The sequence below is a fragment of the Vipera ursinii genome, assembly GCF_947247035.1.
Source record: "Vipera ursinii genome assembly, chromosome: Z".
NCBI lineage: Eukaryota > Metazoa > Chordata > Lepidosauria > Squamata > Viperidae > Vipera > Vipera ursinii.
The window spans coordinates 80,491,343-80,506,779 of record NC_139517.1 but is presented as its reverse complement, the minus strand read 5'-3'; the positions used below and the strand labels follow the sequence as shown (position 1 = coordinate 80,506,779).

General features: G+C 39.8%; 1 protein-coding gene across 3 annotated transcripts in view; it reads left to right on the top strand.

Moving 5' to 3' along the window:
• Nucleotides 1-15,437, top strand: part of TGFBR2 (transforming growth factor beta receptor 2) — a 50,902-nt gene that overhangs the window by 16,352 nt on the left and 19,113 nt on the right. For all 3 annotated transcript variants that reach the window (XM_083376145.1, XM_083376144.1, XM_083376146.1), the window contains exons 2-3: nucleotides 941-1,106; nucleotides 3,002-3,192. In XM_083376145.1, coding sequence (XP_083232271.1) covers nucleotides 941-1,106; nucleotides 3,002-3,192 — 357 coding nt within the window. The remainder of the gene's footprint in view (nucleotides 1-940; nucleotides 1,107-3,001; nucleotides 3,193-15,437) is intronic.

Here is a 15,437-nt window from a genome sequence, read left to right as displayed (position 1 = left end):
TACCCTTGGGAATTGTGGTTTTCGACATGGGTCTCCCATGTGCCCCCCACCCCCTCCTTACCTTGGGAGCACTATGGGAATTGTGGTCCTCAAGAATGGGTCCTTTTTGACGCATCGCCTCCGAGTCCTTTTTTTTTTTGTTTTTAGTGAGAATTTTGATAGTAACAGATTTGCAAAACGGAGAGGTTTTCTTTCTTTTTTTTTTGTTTTTCTCTCTCTCTTCTCTCTTTTTCTTTTTCTCTTTCCTTGTTTTTTAACTCAATTAGTGACCGGATCCTGCTGCGTTATGTATGTCTGGGAAATTATTAATACAACAGTTGTTTCGGTATGAATGAGAAAGAGGAGATGTCTTTTGGGTTTTTTTTGGGTTGGGTGGTTTTTTTTTGTTTTAGCAGCGGTTCCTTTGGGGGCTTTGTGTGTGGGGACTTTGATTCTTGTAGCACAAATGTCTCATTTTTTGTGACTTTTAGAATGTTGATACAGCAATAATTTCAAAGATTATTTGTATCAAATTTTAAATTTGATTTAAAATTTAATTTTAAAATTATGGTTGCATAATTTGGTGGTTCTTTAATTTTTACTCATGTAGGTCTTTGCTTTTGACAATAATTACCTTTGCTTCATGGATGTTATACCCTGGCCAAAAAAGTTCAGTTATGTAGTATTTCCCAGTGTGTGTGTGTGTGTGTGTGTGTGTGTGTGTGTGTGTGTTTTCAGGACAATAGCTCTGCAAATCATTACTGGCTAAAGCAAATTAATGTAGTATAAGATTCTTACCTTATTTTGTCAGATGGAAAAAAACCCAACATATGTTGCATATGTTTAAGATACAGAAATATTGTTCATAATGATACATATTAAAATATAATTTGACAAATAAAATGTATTTTTATGGGAAGATCTAAATTATTTTATATATATATATATATTTCCTTTGTAGCTGAATATCATGAACATAACTTCTTTATTGGTGGATTCGCAATGAAAAAACTCTGCAAATTTTGTGATGTTAGATTGACAACCTGTACCAACGAAGGTCATTGTTGGAGTAACTGCAACATCACTTCTATTTGCCCAAACAAAAATGAAATCTGTGTAGCTGTTTGGTAAGTTCATTGTAGCTATGGCATATGATTAATTGTGTTGGGTTTTTTTTTTTTTTAAAATTGTCTCCAATTTCCACTGTAGTTTTGATAAAAAGTGCAAAATGTTTTGATTATTGTGACAGTTTTCAGATAAAATTAAGCTTTATTTCCGTTCATTTCAATGTAGTATATTGAAATTCTTATTATATTTCATGAACATCATTTTCTTACAAAATGAAACAAACGTACCCGGGGAAGAAGGCCTAGGTAGTTATGAAATTCAGACATTTACATCTGATAGCAAGTTCCAGTTCTTTGGGAAGCAAAGCAGATGAGTTAGAATCTCTTCAGAAGATGGCCATTACAGAGCAGATTTGATTAGAAGTATATTAAGTGATACCTATTTAAATTCACTCTAGTATGGGACACGGTGGGTCTGTGGGTTAGGATGCTGAGCTTGTCGATCAGAATATCGGCAGTTTGGCGGGTCGAATCCCAAGTGCTGCATAGCAGAGTGAGCGCCTGTTACTCGTCCCAGCTTCTGCCAACCTAGCAGTTCGAAAGCATGTAAAAATGCAAGTAGAAAAATAGGGACCACTATGGTGGGAAGGTAACAGTGTTCCGTGCACCTTTGGCGTCTAGTCATGCTGGCTACATGACCACAGAGACGTCCTCGGACAAGCGCTGGCTCTTCGACTTTGAAACGGAGATGAGCACCGGCCCCTAGAGTTGGAAATGACTAGCACGCATATGCGGGGGAACCTTTACCTTATGGCTCACTATAAACACAGAGGTGTACAAGCTATAATAGATTCGGTGTCTTGAAAGCCATATGGAACTTTAAAAGATACTCAACAAGATTGGATTAAAACTCATTGATTTGGTTTGACTTTTACAATTCTCACAACATAATTAAACTGGGAGACTTCTAATTAGCATCAAGTTTGGATTCCATCCAGATTGGAAATTAAGGTTATAAGATTTGAAACAAGCCAAGTATATTAAATTGCCTTTAAAATACTGGCTTGCTGCAGCAGTGTTGATTAGAAGAGGAACTTCGATAATAAGTTTTATAGGATGATTATTCATGTTGTGAAGATGGCAGATTGAGATGGGTAGTGTATTATGTTCTTCCTCTCCCTATCTGCCATTGCTACCACCTTCATTATACTATCTTCCTAACATGAATCAAATTCTGTAGATACACATTTGTGTTTTAGATACCACAAGATGTTCCTCCAAGCATCTGGGACAACCTTTGTTTTAAATTTTTATCTCTTTTATTATTTTTTTATAAATAACACACACACACACATACATATTACAATTATTTGTGCATATTCAGTGAGTCCAAATCCACATCTTCAGTTCAGCTGTTAACTTCATAGACATCTCAAATTTAGGGATTGGTAATGATGCAGTGGTTACAATGCAGTATTGCAGGCTAACTGCTGACTGCCAGCTGTTTGATCCTGACCAGCATGGTTGACTCAGCCTTCCATCCTTCCGAGGTTGGTAAAATGATGAGCCAGATTGTTGAGGGCAATACGCTGACTCTGTAAACGAGATATAGAGAGGGATGTAAAGCACTGTGAAGAAGTATATAAGTCTAAGTGCTATTGCTATAACTAACCATTCCTCAAAAAATAGTTCCCAAGATAGTTCAAAACTATACACATCTGTGCAGACAACTATTTCAATAAATACATGTTTACTATGATGGAACTTTGGACTTTCCATTTCAGATAATTTAATGCTGTTTAAATTATTGCAGTAAACGTTGAAATGTTATAATTATAGTACCTTGCATGAAATTTAATTTTGTCGCAATTATTTTTTTATTGTACATTACCTATTTTCAGTTGTCTTTCTTTAAAAAGAAATTTGTGCTTTTTTAAATTTTCCACTGTTTTTAGGAGAAAGAATAATGGGAACATAACCCTAGAAACAATATGCCATGATCCTACAATAGAGCTCCATGGTTACAAATTAGATGATTTCAATTCAAAGAAATGTGTGATGAAAGAGAAGAAAGCTGCTGGAGGACTGTTATATATGTGTTCCTGCAAAGAAGAAGAATGCAATGATGAAATTATTTTTTCAGAAAGTAAGTGTATATTTATTATTTATTTATTTATTTATTTGATTTATATACCGCCCTTCTCCCGAAGGACTCAGGGCGGTGTACAGGGCAATAAAAATAAGAATACAGGATACAAGATTTAAAGTTAAATGATTGTGCCCAATGTGGTAAGTTAGTTAAAATAATGTTAAAACCCCAAACCCATCAGGCCAGGCTGGCTTGTTCGAATAGATAAGTTTTTAGATCACGCCGGAAGGAGCGAAGGTCGGGGGCCATCCGTAGTTCAGCCGGTAAGCGGTTCCAAAGGATTGGTGCGCCCACCGAGAACGCCCTCCCCCTGGGGGTCACCAGCCGACATTCTCTGACCGGTGGTACCCTGAGGAGGCCCTCTCTGTGGGAGCGTACAGGACGGAGGGAAGTTGACGCCGGCAGTAGGTGCTCCCGTAGGTAATCCGGACCTAAGTATATTGTACTTCATTTTATATATGGGCCCACTTTTTAACCAGGATTGTCCAGCTGATAAAGAAGGCTTCCATGGAAATCTCTCATGATACTGAAGAAAGAGAATGGTTGCTTTAACAAATCAATAACACTGTGAAATGTCCCATGCAATTTGCATAGTAAACTTAGAGATCAAAAAAATTCTGATTATATTTTCCTCCAAAGTGGCTTTAGTAGAATAATCCATAAAATAATATTTTAAGGAAACATTGTGTTTCAATGGATTCTGACAGTTTTCTATGACCTCAGTTACACTATTGTTATTCCACCACATTCCAATGTATGGAATATTTTTACTAGCCTATGAAATATTAACTAGACATTAGTTCTGTAAATAATTAATTCCAAATTTTTGCAGAAAGGGAAAAAAATACCCTGGGAGATTAAATATTAAAATAAAAAGAAAGTGGTTTTACCGGGTTTTTTTTCCTCATTGCATTGTTTGAATTCATTTTCTGAGATCCTAGAATGCTATCATCCCTGAATTATATGATATTTACAAGTAGCACTGACTTCCATTATAAAGGTTTTAATGTACCATTCCATCCAGAAAGTGATTACTATCCGTAATTGCTGATTTTTTGCTTTTGATTCACTCAGTCCAAGCCCATCATTATCAACTTCAGAACTAATAGATATCTTACATTTGTTTGGATAAACGATTTGGCAATGATAGTTGGCCACATGTTTTGAGCAGTTTTTCTTGAAATAGCTTAGTATCTTCTGTAATTCTTAATAAAATTATAAATGGTCATATTAACTATTTTCTTTTATGGAATTTCTGTTTTTTTTATTTTGAATTGCAATTGCATCACCTTATCCCCTTAATCATTGGGTAATAATATAATTGCTTTATATAGAGTTAGTGAAAGTTTAAAGATACGTTAATTGCCCTGAATATATGTATTAATTATAGTCCAAAGTTCCATCACGCTTTGGAAAGCAATTTTGTTCATTCCTGTTCTCTGTTTTACTTACATGAATAATTGTGTGCATGCAACATTATTATCAATGATTAAAACATTGTTAAAAGGATTATAGAAAACATGCAGGTCCAATGAATCCTTGGCAGAAAAGGTGGTATCTTGTGACTTTGGGTGAAATTAAAAGAGCAAGAATCATATCAATGTTTCACAATTAAAAAGAGATAATATCAAATCATTTTTCATTTTCAGAGTAGGTTTGCAGGTATTTTAAAAACAAAAACAAAAATGGCATATGGAACAAATAAAAGCCTTGAAATAGTATGAAGGAGAAAGAATTTGTACTGGATTTAGAGGTTATTGATTTGAGAGCCATTGCACAATCAGAATAGTTTGGAGAAACAACATGGCCCACAACAGTTGGCTGAAGTTGTGGAAAATCACAAAGGAGAAATAATAAGAGTTGGAGGGGGGGAAAAGTGGAAGATACTAAGGAATAGTCATGAGTTTGCATTTTTGTAAAAAGCCAAACCTTGACAGTAAAGACATAAAATCAAGTCTGTTTCTTATTCAACAAGATAAATAGTAAGACTGACAATTATATTTGTTGTAAGATAAATATAAATGTTTTGTGATGTAAAGACATTTAGACAAAAATAGGAAGTTCTATTTTGAAAATACTGGGATGGCAATTTAGCATTCAAGTAGTACTTGAAAAATGTAAGTTGTTTTTTTTAAAAAAAAATGTGCATTTAGAAGGTGGACATCTAAAGAGTTATAACCCAAATAACTAAACAAACAACAAAGTTATTTTCTTAAGCAAATCTGTCTTTTCTTAACTAAATCAGTTGGGTCCTTGATTATCTGGCAGTTTGTAGAACTGAGCAGATGTATTTCACTTGTGTCTGTTTCCTTATGAAATCACTGTACATCTTTAAGTTATTAGTTCATATGTGTACAATCCCAAATGTTGTGTAATCGGTAAACACAAGTTTAGACTATTAGAGCAGTGCTTTTCAACCTTTTCTTCGATTGCATCACTTTTAGAATATGGCAATATTCGAGTACCACCAATCGCCTAGCAAAGTGTCAAAAACCTGATGACCAAAGAAAAAGGAATAAAGTGATAAAAGTACAGGTAGTCCTAGACTTACAATGGTTCGTTTAGTGACTGTTTGAAGTTACAACTTATGACCATTTTTCACATTTATGACCATTGCAGCATCCCCAGTGTCACGTGATTTACATTTGGATGCTTGGCAACTGATTCATATTTATGATGGTCAGAGAGTCCTAGGGTCATGTGACCCCCCTTGTGTGACCTTCTGACAAGCAAAGTCAGTGGGGAAACCAGATTCACTTAACAACCATGTTACTAATTTAATAACTGCAATGTTTCAGTTAACAAATGAGGCAAGAAAAGTCATAAAATGGGGCAAAACTCATTTAACAAATTTCTCACCCCTTCTCCTTTTATATCCTCTTCTCTCCCCCCTCCTTCTTTTATATCCTCTCCTCTCCCCCTCCTTTTATATCCTTTCCTCTCCCCCCTCGTTTTATATCAGGGGTGTCAAACTTGATTTCATTGAGGGCTACATCAGCATTGTGGTTACTGTTGAGGGGGCAGTATGTGTATTGCCAGCTCAGTGTTGCTCAGGTCGGGGGGCACCTATGGGGGGGATCTGGGGATCTCTGGTGGAAGAGCCTCACCATCCCTCTTGGGCTGTGCAGGGAACTCCTGGACAATGGTATGGGCTGCCCAGAGCCCTGGACAGCAGAGGGCAAGTATCCAGCCCAGTCCTCAAGCTTCTGGAGCAACCAGGACTCTGCAGCCCAACTCAGTCCAGCCCCACTTTCCCGAGGGGGCATCCAGCTATGTTTGCCTCCTCGAGGCTGCTGCTGCTGTGCTCACTCTTCTTGGCTAGGTTATTCATGGTGGGTGCAGGAGGGCAAAGTGCATGGAGAGGTGCGCGCACACCACTGCCCATTGGAAGAGGTGCGCGCGCACCGGGCGGCTGGGAGCTGCAAGAGACGGCTCAAAGAGCCGCATGCGGCTCCGGAGCCGCAGGTTGCCGACCTGTGATCTAGCCAATCAACCAAGCCAGACCACCTTGCCTCTGAGAACCCCATACAGTTGATAACCTGGAATGTAGCTGGCTGGAAAGGGATGGTTGATATACTCCCCACACCTTCCGCAATCCTTGCCATGCCTTTCTCTTATATCACCATGTACCCTCCCCAATCCTTACTGTGCATCATTCACATTCTCCTACACACCCCCTTAACCTCACTGCACTTTACTCACAGTCCCACCTTGGCTGTCATCATGCCTCCCTCACACCCTTGCATATCTATGGTCACCTTTCCAAACCTTGCTGTTCCTCCTTCCATGTGCACCCGCTACGTCTCCCTGCGTACCTGCTTGATCCCCCCTCCCAATTGCCAGAAGCCATTTACTTGCTTACCAGCCTGATTGTGACCTACTTATCACTTCTCTGATGTAGTTTTGGGGAGTCGTTAGGCAACAGCTTTGGGATTCAGTAAATGATCGCAACTGGGACTGCAGGAATCACCTTTGTTAAATGATGTGGTTGTACTTTTTGTAAACAAATTGCGTAGGAACAGAAATTTCAGTCATTGTAAGTCAAGGATTACTTGTAGAATATTACAGTCATAGTTTTCCAAAATTGGTGCCAGTTTTTGCCTAGGAGAGTGATCTATTTGCTTTTTATCTGAACATGTTAAGTTAAAATTTACATAACAGACATTTCTTTCGCATACCATAATTTGGAGATATTTTTCCACTTTGTGCTGTGCGTGAGAATAAATGAATGATTGTTAATATTCTTAATAATTTCATATTGCTGCAAGATATCTTTGTGTCTCAATTAAAAGGCCTCTTAAAGCGCTATTAGCTCATCATAGGTCCAGCTACTTGTCATTAGAAACTGTGTCGTGCTATTCTGCTGTTGAGTAAGGCCTTATTTCTGAATACTTATTAAAATTTACAAAATGGCCAGATGTTTCTTTGAACTGAATTCATTCTTCCTTCACTAAGGGGAAAAAATAGAAGCCAGCATTCTACCTCCTCACTGTTGCCTTTTATTAGAAAAATTCAAAAATATTTGTCCAAATTTAGAATCCAGGAGACTATTAGGAGTACATTCAGCTAAAATCTAAAGGTTCCTTTTGTAACATTTACACTCCATACACAGTTGATACATCGTCATTTGGTTTTTATTGTTGTGGATTAGTGTTCTTTTTAAATGAAAATAAACCCCTTTGCGTTGCTTGCCTGCTTAGCTCTGGCAGGAAGACAAATTATTTTTACAGTATCAGACATGTGGTTTCCTGTCTGTATTTAACACTGAACAGAACATCATGGCCAGCTGGTCCAGTGTTCCCCAGACAACTAGAGAATATCCTGCAATAATTTTGTCTGTTGGACTGTCATCCATACAGTATGTACCCTTGTCCCACCCATTGCAGGCGCCTGTTGCTGTTTGCTTAGTGAGTGCAGATTGTCTTGTGTGTTTATATAGATTTTTTTTCTTGTCCTATTTAATTCGGATAAAAGTGGTCCATTTGTTTTAGTTATAGCCTACAGAAATCAGTAAAGGGCCTTGCAGTTGCACAAATGAATGCTAAATCAAAGTCCTGATGCACTGAATTATTTTATCTTTTTTTCCTTGATTTGCTACCAGTTTAAAATGTCCAGCTGTTGAAGATATATTGAAACCCTGTATGAATATCCAAAAGACTTATTAGTTTGGGGCTAAAGAAAAAAATAATGAATCAGACAGCAGGATATAATTTTAAAGAGGCTAGACACTAGCTTCTAATGAAGTAGTGTTTAGCTACAGACAATTTAGTTTCAAGAACTGTCATCCTTAATATTTGGAGATCAACTTTGTTAAACTTAGTATCTAAAAGCACTTTTCTCCCCATTTTAATGTGATTGGTCAGTAATGCCAGTTGTTAAGAGTCTCCAGAGATTTCATTTAAAACGATTTAAAATTGATATAATGAAGCCTAAAGTCCTCATCTCATGTAGATTTTTATTTTTGAACTGGCATATATTTGGGTAGGTGAGGAAACAAAGTATCTGAGTTTGTAAGTAATCAAACCGATCAGACTTGTTTGAAAATCCAATTTTTTGAATATTGTTTTTGATCCAGTGAGAGTCACTTGCACAATCACTTGACACCGGGTGGGTCTTTGTGATGCTTACAGGGACTGGATTTGAAAATGAGAGGCATGGGATAGTTAGGTTATGGATTCCATTTACCAAATAAAATTGGAGAAGCTGGAAGGCACAAACTAGAACTTTGGCATCTTGTTGAGAAAATGCCTAAAAGCAAAATACCTGGGCAATGCATTTTCACTCAATTCTTTATGTAACTTTGTACCACAAGAAAATAGGTTCCATTTGAAATAAGAGAACATTCATTTCCATTTTTTTAAAAAAGATCAAAAGTGTAGGGTATATGTATGGTCAAAATAAAAGGTATTTCTATAGACATAACTAATCATTATTCCCAAGGACATCACTTTTAAAACATGTATGTCCCTGCTTTTGTATATTTTTAGCTAAATTAGTAGGTCATTTTATTCAATAAGATCATCCCCTGACCAGTGGCGTAGCGTGGGGGGTGCAGGGGGGGCCGGCTGCACCGGGCGCAACATCTGGGGGGGCGCGCTCGACGGCACCGGGATCCGGCAGGGTGGAGGCACTGGAGCCCCAGCCGGGAAGGGCCTGACGCCCCACGGCGCGCCACACACACACACACACACAAACACACAACCACACAGCGTGACTCCTCCTTCGGGCCGCTCCGCCTTCGCTCCGGCGCTGGACGGAAGCCTTCTCTCCCTCCTCCCCCCCGCAAAGGAGAAGGTGGCTCCTGAGCGTGCACAGAGCGCGGCCCTCCTGCAAGCCCGGGGCTCCGCTGCGGAGGCTCTCCCAAGGTGCTCCCGGGGTTGCCAAAGGCGGGGGGGCGCGGCGGGGCTTGAAAGAGGGTGGATTTCCCGTGGGGGGAGGATCGCTGCAGCGTCTCTCTGGGGGTCCCTGCTCTGGAACGAAAGCTGCGTCGGCAGGTTGCCGATCCAACCATGCATGCAGACTTTGGGGGCAAGAGGACGTGGTCGGGTGCGTGTGCGTGTGTGTGTGTGTTTGTGGGCGCGCCCGTGCTGTCTCTGTTCTGCAAAAGGCGCTTTTTAAAAAATAAAAATAAAAAATAAAATCCTGTCCTGCTGGAATGCAGAAAAGCAGCCCTCGCCCCCCCCCCCCATTAAAAGCTTGAACTCTTCTTCTGCCTTCAATCTCAGTTTCTGGAGCGCGAACCGGATTAAAAGACAAGGATGCGTTCGATTGGCTCAAGAGTGTGTGAATTTGACCGGACCCGGTGCGGGGAAAACGAGCGCTCAGATGCCGCCTTCCCCAAATTGGCCATAAACTGGGATTCGTTTCATGTCATTCAACCGGGGCTTCGTGAACGTCACAGAAACACACATTAACTGTGTCAAAACATTTCTCTCTCCAAACTCCCAAGCTACAGACTTTCCCTTTTATTTAAAGGGGGTTTGTTTTTTTTTTTTAAAAACTGTTTTATTTAATAAACAGTGGTTTATTTAAAGACCACATTCACACAGCACCCTAATGGCAAACCAAACGTATCATTGGGGTGACATGACAGCAAAGAATGGTGTGTGTGTGTGTGTGTGTGAACTTATACATCCAAAGCACCAGAAGGCAGGACAAGAAACAATAGATGGAAACTAATCAAGGAGAGAAACATCCTGGAATTAAGGAGAAACTTCCTGACAGTGAGGACAATTAATTAACCAGTGGAATAGCTTGCCACCAGAAATCGTGGCTGCTCCATCACTGGAAGTTTTTAAGAGGAGACTACTCAAATTGTATAGGGTCTCCTGCTTGAGCAGGGGGTTGGACTAGAAGACCTCCAAGGTCCCTTCCAACTCTCTTATTGTTATGGATGTGGATAAAGGTACAAAGAGAAGGAATGATAGTACCTCACTCGGAAACTCAGTTAAAGTTCCCAACTTTCTCCCTTCTGTCTGCTCCTAAGTCTTCAGCACCCAGCCTGGTCCGCTGACTTTGAATGACTGAAACTTTTGATGGCAGGATGCTAAACCAACAGGTAAAGCTCAATTCCCTTACGTCAGACTGACTGGCAGTCAGGTAACAACTGCAGCCGCCGCACCTGCGACTGCTTGCTGCTGCTGCTCCTCCTCCTCCTCCTGCTGTATTGACTCTCTGCGGCCACTCGGTTCTCCCTGCAGGAGGCGATCGGGACCGCCCCCCCCGACACACGTCGCCAGCAGCAAGAGTTTCCAGCCAGGCCGGCGAATCTTTGGGGTGAGGTGCCAAAGAGAAGGAGGCGGCTTGGCTTGGATAAGCAGCGTCTGGGCAGAAAATAGGTCGGGCGCCGCAGCAAGTATGAATTCCTGGGGTTCAGTCTAAGCAGGCAAAGCTGCAGGGTGGGTTGGTTGGCTTTTCCGGCTTTGGAATAACCTTGGGAAGCTGAGGCATTGTAAGTTGGAAGTCATTGTTTGTCGCCTAACATGTTGGGTCAACCCCACGCCACATGCTAAGCCATAAACCGTGGTTGGTATCCAGGGTTTAGGACAAGATGGAGAAAACTAGCCAATTGTGGGATCATAAATCTTGATGAAGCCCATCATCGCTCCATGTGATGTATGCACTCAATCTACAAACGTAGTCCAAGCCTATTCACATCTGTTGTAAGGTCATTCTCTCGTGGGGTTTATCCTGATGTCCACTAAGAGTGGAACAAACATGCCCCATTAACCATTTTCAACGCCATGTCCTCTCTTTGTCTCATCCTAAATCACAGCTGAGGCACCTTAAAGTTGCCTTGTTTCAGTTTTAAACTAGCATTTTCCCTCTTCTCCAGAGACCCTTTTTTGCCTTGAACCTAACTCAGGGGTAGGCAACCTTGGCTCTTTTATGACTCATGGACTTCAACTCCCAGAATTCCTGAGCTAGTGGAAGAGACTCGAGTGCTAAAATCCACAGGTTAGGGGGCGCAAATTACTTGCCTTGCCCCGGGTGCTGACAACCCACGCTATGCCACTGCCCCTGACAAAAATTAAGTCATTGTGAATTAAAGATAATCACCATAGAATTTTATGGAATGGCATAGATCAGATCTGGGCATTTTATGACCATCTGGCCTGTGGGTTGTCTCTATCCGGCCCGCAGCAAAGGCAGCAGTGGGGGGACAGCATGGGGGGGCATCAGTGGGGGGTGCAGTCATAGTTTCTCATGCAGTTCATTGAAAAAATTAATTGCCCAACCCTGGCATAGATGGATTATTATTGTAGAAGTACTGTAGTTTTAAGCATTTAATTTTTAAAAAAAATTGTGTACATTTTAAATATATTTAAAAAGGTAAAGGTCCCCCCGCACATACGTGCTAGTCGTTTCCGACTCTAGGGGCTGGTGCTCATCTCCGTTTCAAAGCCAAAGAGCCAGCGCTTGTCCAACGACGTCTCCGTGGTCATGTGGCCGGCATGACTAGACGCCAAAGGCGCATGGAACACTGTTACTTTCCCACTATAGTGGTCCCTATTTTTCTCCTTGCATTTTTACGTGCTTTCGAACTGCTAGGTTGGCAGAAGCTGGGACGAGTAACAGGCGCTCACTCTGTTATGCGGCACGCTGCAGTAAATATCTGTTTCAAAGATGATTTTTCAGGAAAAGAATGTTTGTCAGGGGAAGGTATCAATAGAGATTATAGTAACCAAATCTATAGGTTACCTTTTATTCTTGCACAATTTTGTTTTCTATTTTTCTAAAGTAAACATATGTCTCTATTTCTCACAAATTGTGATTGGGGACAAATGTAGCAATTACTAATAATGTAGTGAATAATAATGAAAAAATTCCTAGTAACATCAGTGAAGTGTTTCTTTAATATTTAATGAAAACTACATTATTGATACTAAGGGGGACTTTTCATAATATTAGTAACTGCTTTATGTACTGGTTTACGATTTAAGAATCTCCCTGAGATCTTCAGGGATTCCTTTCTAAATGAGTTAGACATTCTTTATCTGTGAGACTATTGATTCAAAAAAGAGCAAATGGAAAAGCAGCCCTAGATCTAATGGGTTTAACTTTTAGATGAATGTTGTTGTTTTTTTGTTGAATGTTGGTATGAATATTTCATGACAACAGCAATTTGGCAATAAAGTCAATGACCTTGACATTTTTCATGGAGAAGGTCTTCAAATAGATAGTTGGGAATGCTCTAACTCTGAACTTCCTACATCATTCAAGTTATGTGACTAAATGGTCTATAAGACTGCTTCCTCCATTTTTATTGCTTATGAAATCCCTGTCCTTCCAATTGTAACCAGTGGTGGTGCTGGTTTTAATGGCCTATAATCAGCATGCTGCTTGAGATTATATCATCCTTCTGTATGTTTTTCTCCTAGTACAGATGAAAGTGAAAGATTGGGATAAGGCTACCTTAGAGTACAAAGAAATCAAAACAAACTAGAGAATTATTTATTAAGTAGGAGCATAAAAATAAGTTTGAATATAATGATGGGCCAATCATGTTTAACATTTTATCCCCAGTACCCACACTTTAAAACTAAACCAGGCTTTTTAAGATCAAACTGACAGTATTGATAAATCTTACACTGAATAAATTTGATTTTATCTTTCTGGAACTACCCACAGTTTAGCTTGGTGTTCCCTAGGTTCTAGTAATTTAAAAATAGCTCCATTTCAATAAGCTATGCATTATTACATTAAGAAAACCAAGATCATGGCATCTGGCCCTCTCAATTCCTGGCAAATAGATGGGGAAGAAATGGAGGTAATGACAGATTTTATTTTCCTGGGCTCCAAGATCACTGCAGATGGGGACTGTAGCCAAGAAATTAAAAGACGCTTGCTCCTGGGGAGGAAAGCCATGGCAAATCTAGACAGCACACTAAAAAGCAGAGACATCAACCTGTCAACAAAAGTGCGTATAGTCAAGGCGATGGTCTTCCCAGTTGCAATGTATGGCAGTGAAAGTTGGAGCATAAGAAAGGCTGAGCGCCAAAGAATTGAAGCCTTTGAACTATGGTGCTGGAGAAGACTCCTGCGAGTCCCTTGGACTGCAAGGCGATCAAACCGGTCAGTCCTAGAAGAGATCAACCCTGACTGCTCTTTAGAAGGCCAGATCCTGAAGCTAAAACTCAAATACTTTGGCCACCTAATGAGAAGGAAGGACTCACTGGAGAAGAGCCTAATGCTGGGGAAGATTGAGGGCAATAGAAGAAGGGGACGACAGAGAATGAGGTGGCTGGATGGAGTCACTGAAGCAGTAGGCGTGAGCTTAAATGGACTCCAGAAGATGGTAGAGGACAGGAAGGCCTGGAGGAACGTTGTCCATAGGGTCGCGATGGGTCAGACACGACTTCGCAACTAACAACAACATGCATTATTATTTTTTACATATCTCTTACATTTCCTGTCACTCACTTTTTTCCCCTAACCTAAACTTAAATACATTGGAACTCTTCTCTTAATGGGTATCACTGTTACATGTTTCATCCATAATCGTGCAGTTTCGATGGCCAGGTCGTGGTATTTCATAATTTTTTTCCAGTTCTTTTTCTTTGACTCTGGCATCTCCTGGTACAGCGATATCAATCAACTGTACACTTCAGTTCTCTACAACTGTGATATCTGGCGTGTTGTGTTCCAAATGGTGATGTGTCTGTATTCGGAAGTCCCACAGGATCCTCATCCTCTCATTCTCGACAACTTTTTCCACCCTATGTTCCCATGACTTTTCGGACACAGGCAAGTCGTATTTTTTACACAATGCCCAGTGGATTAGTTTAGCAACTCGGTCATGTCTAGCTTTGTAATCACTTTGCGCAATTTTGCTGCACTCACATATTAAATGACAAACAGTTTCAACTTTGTTGTTGCAAAGTCGGCAATTTGGATTGTCAGTAGATTTTTGTATCTTTGCTTTCATGGCATTAGTTTGTAATGCTTGTTCTTGAGCAGCCAGTATTAAGCCTTCCATTTCTTTCTTGATGGTTCCCATCTTAAGCCATGTTCATGTCAAGTTGTTATCACATTTTCCTTCAATGTTTTTCAAATGTTGTCCATGCAAAGATTTGGTTTTCCATCTATTTAAACAATCATCCAGCTGTTTTTCCTTATATTCTGCCTTTGTTTCTGTTATTTTGATAATGCTCTCTGTTTTCACAGCCTGCAGCAATTTTTCTGTACTTTGATTCACATAGTCATTCAAACTTCGTTTTTCTTCTTCTACAGTTTGGTGGATTTGCAGTAGCCCTCTGTCCCCTATTCTTCTTGGCAGGTACAATCTGTTGGTGTCACTTTGTGGATGTAGAGCATGGTGCATGTTCAAAAGTTTACGCGTTTTCCGGTCTAGGTGTTCCAATTCGGCCAATGTCCAGTTGATAATTCCAGCTGGGTAGTGTATCAGTGGGACTGCCCATGTATAATAATTTAATTATATTTCCACCATTCAGCTTTCATTTTAATATTTTGCGGACTCTTCTGATGTATTCCTTTTGTGTTGACTCTTTGACTTTTCCATTCAAGATGTTATCTGCTTCCAATATGCCTAGGTATTTGTAACCATCATCCTTTGCTAGTGCTTTCATAATACTTCCATTTCCCAGTTCTATTCCTTCTATTTTTCCCATTTTTCCTCATTGCATAGGTGATATTATTATTATTATTATTATTATTATTATTATTATTATTATTATTATTATTATTATTATTATTATTCTTTCAGCTTAACATTATATTTT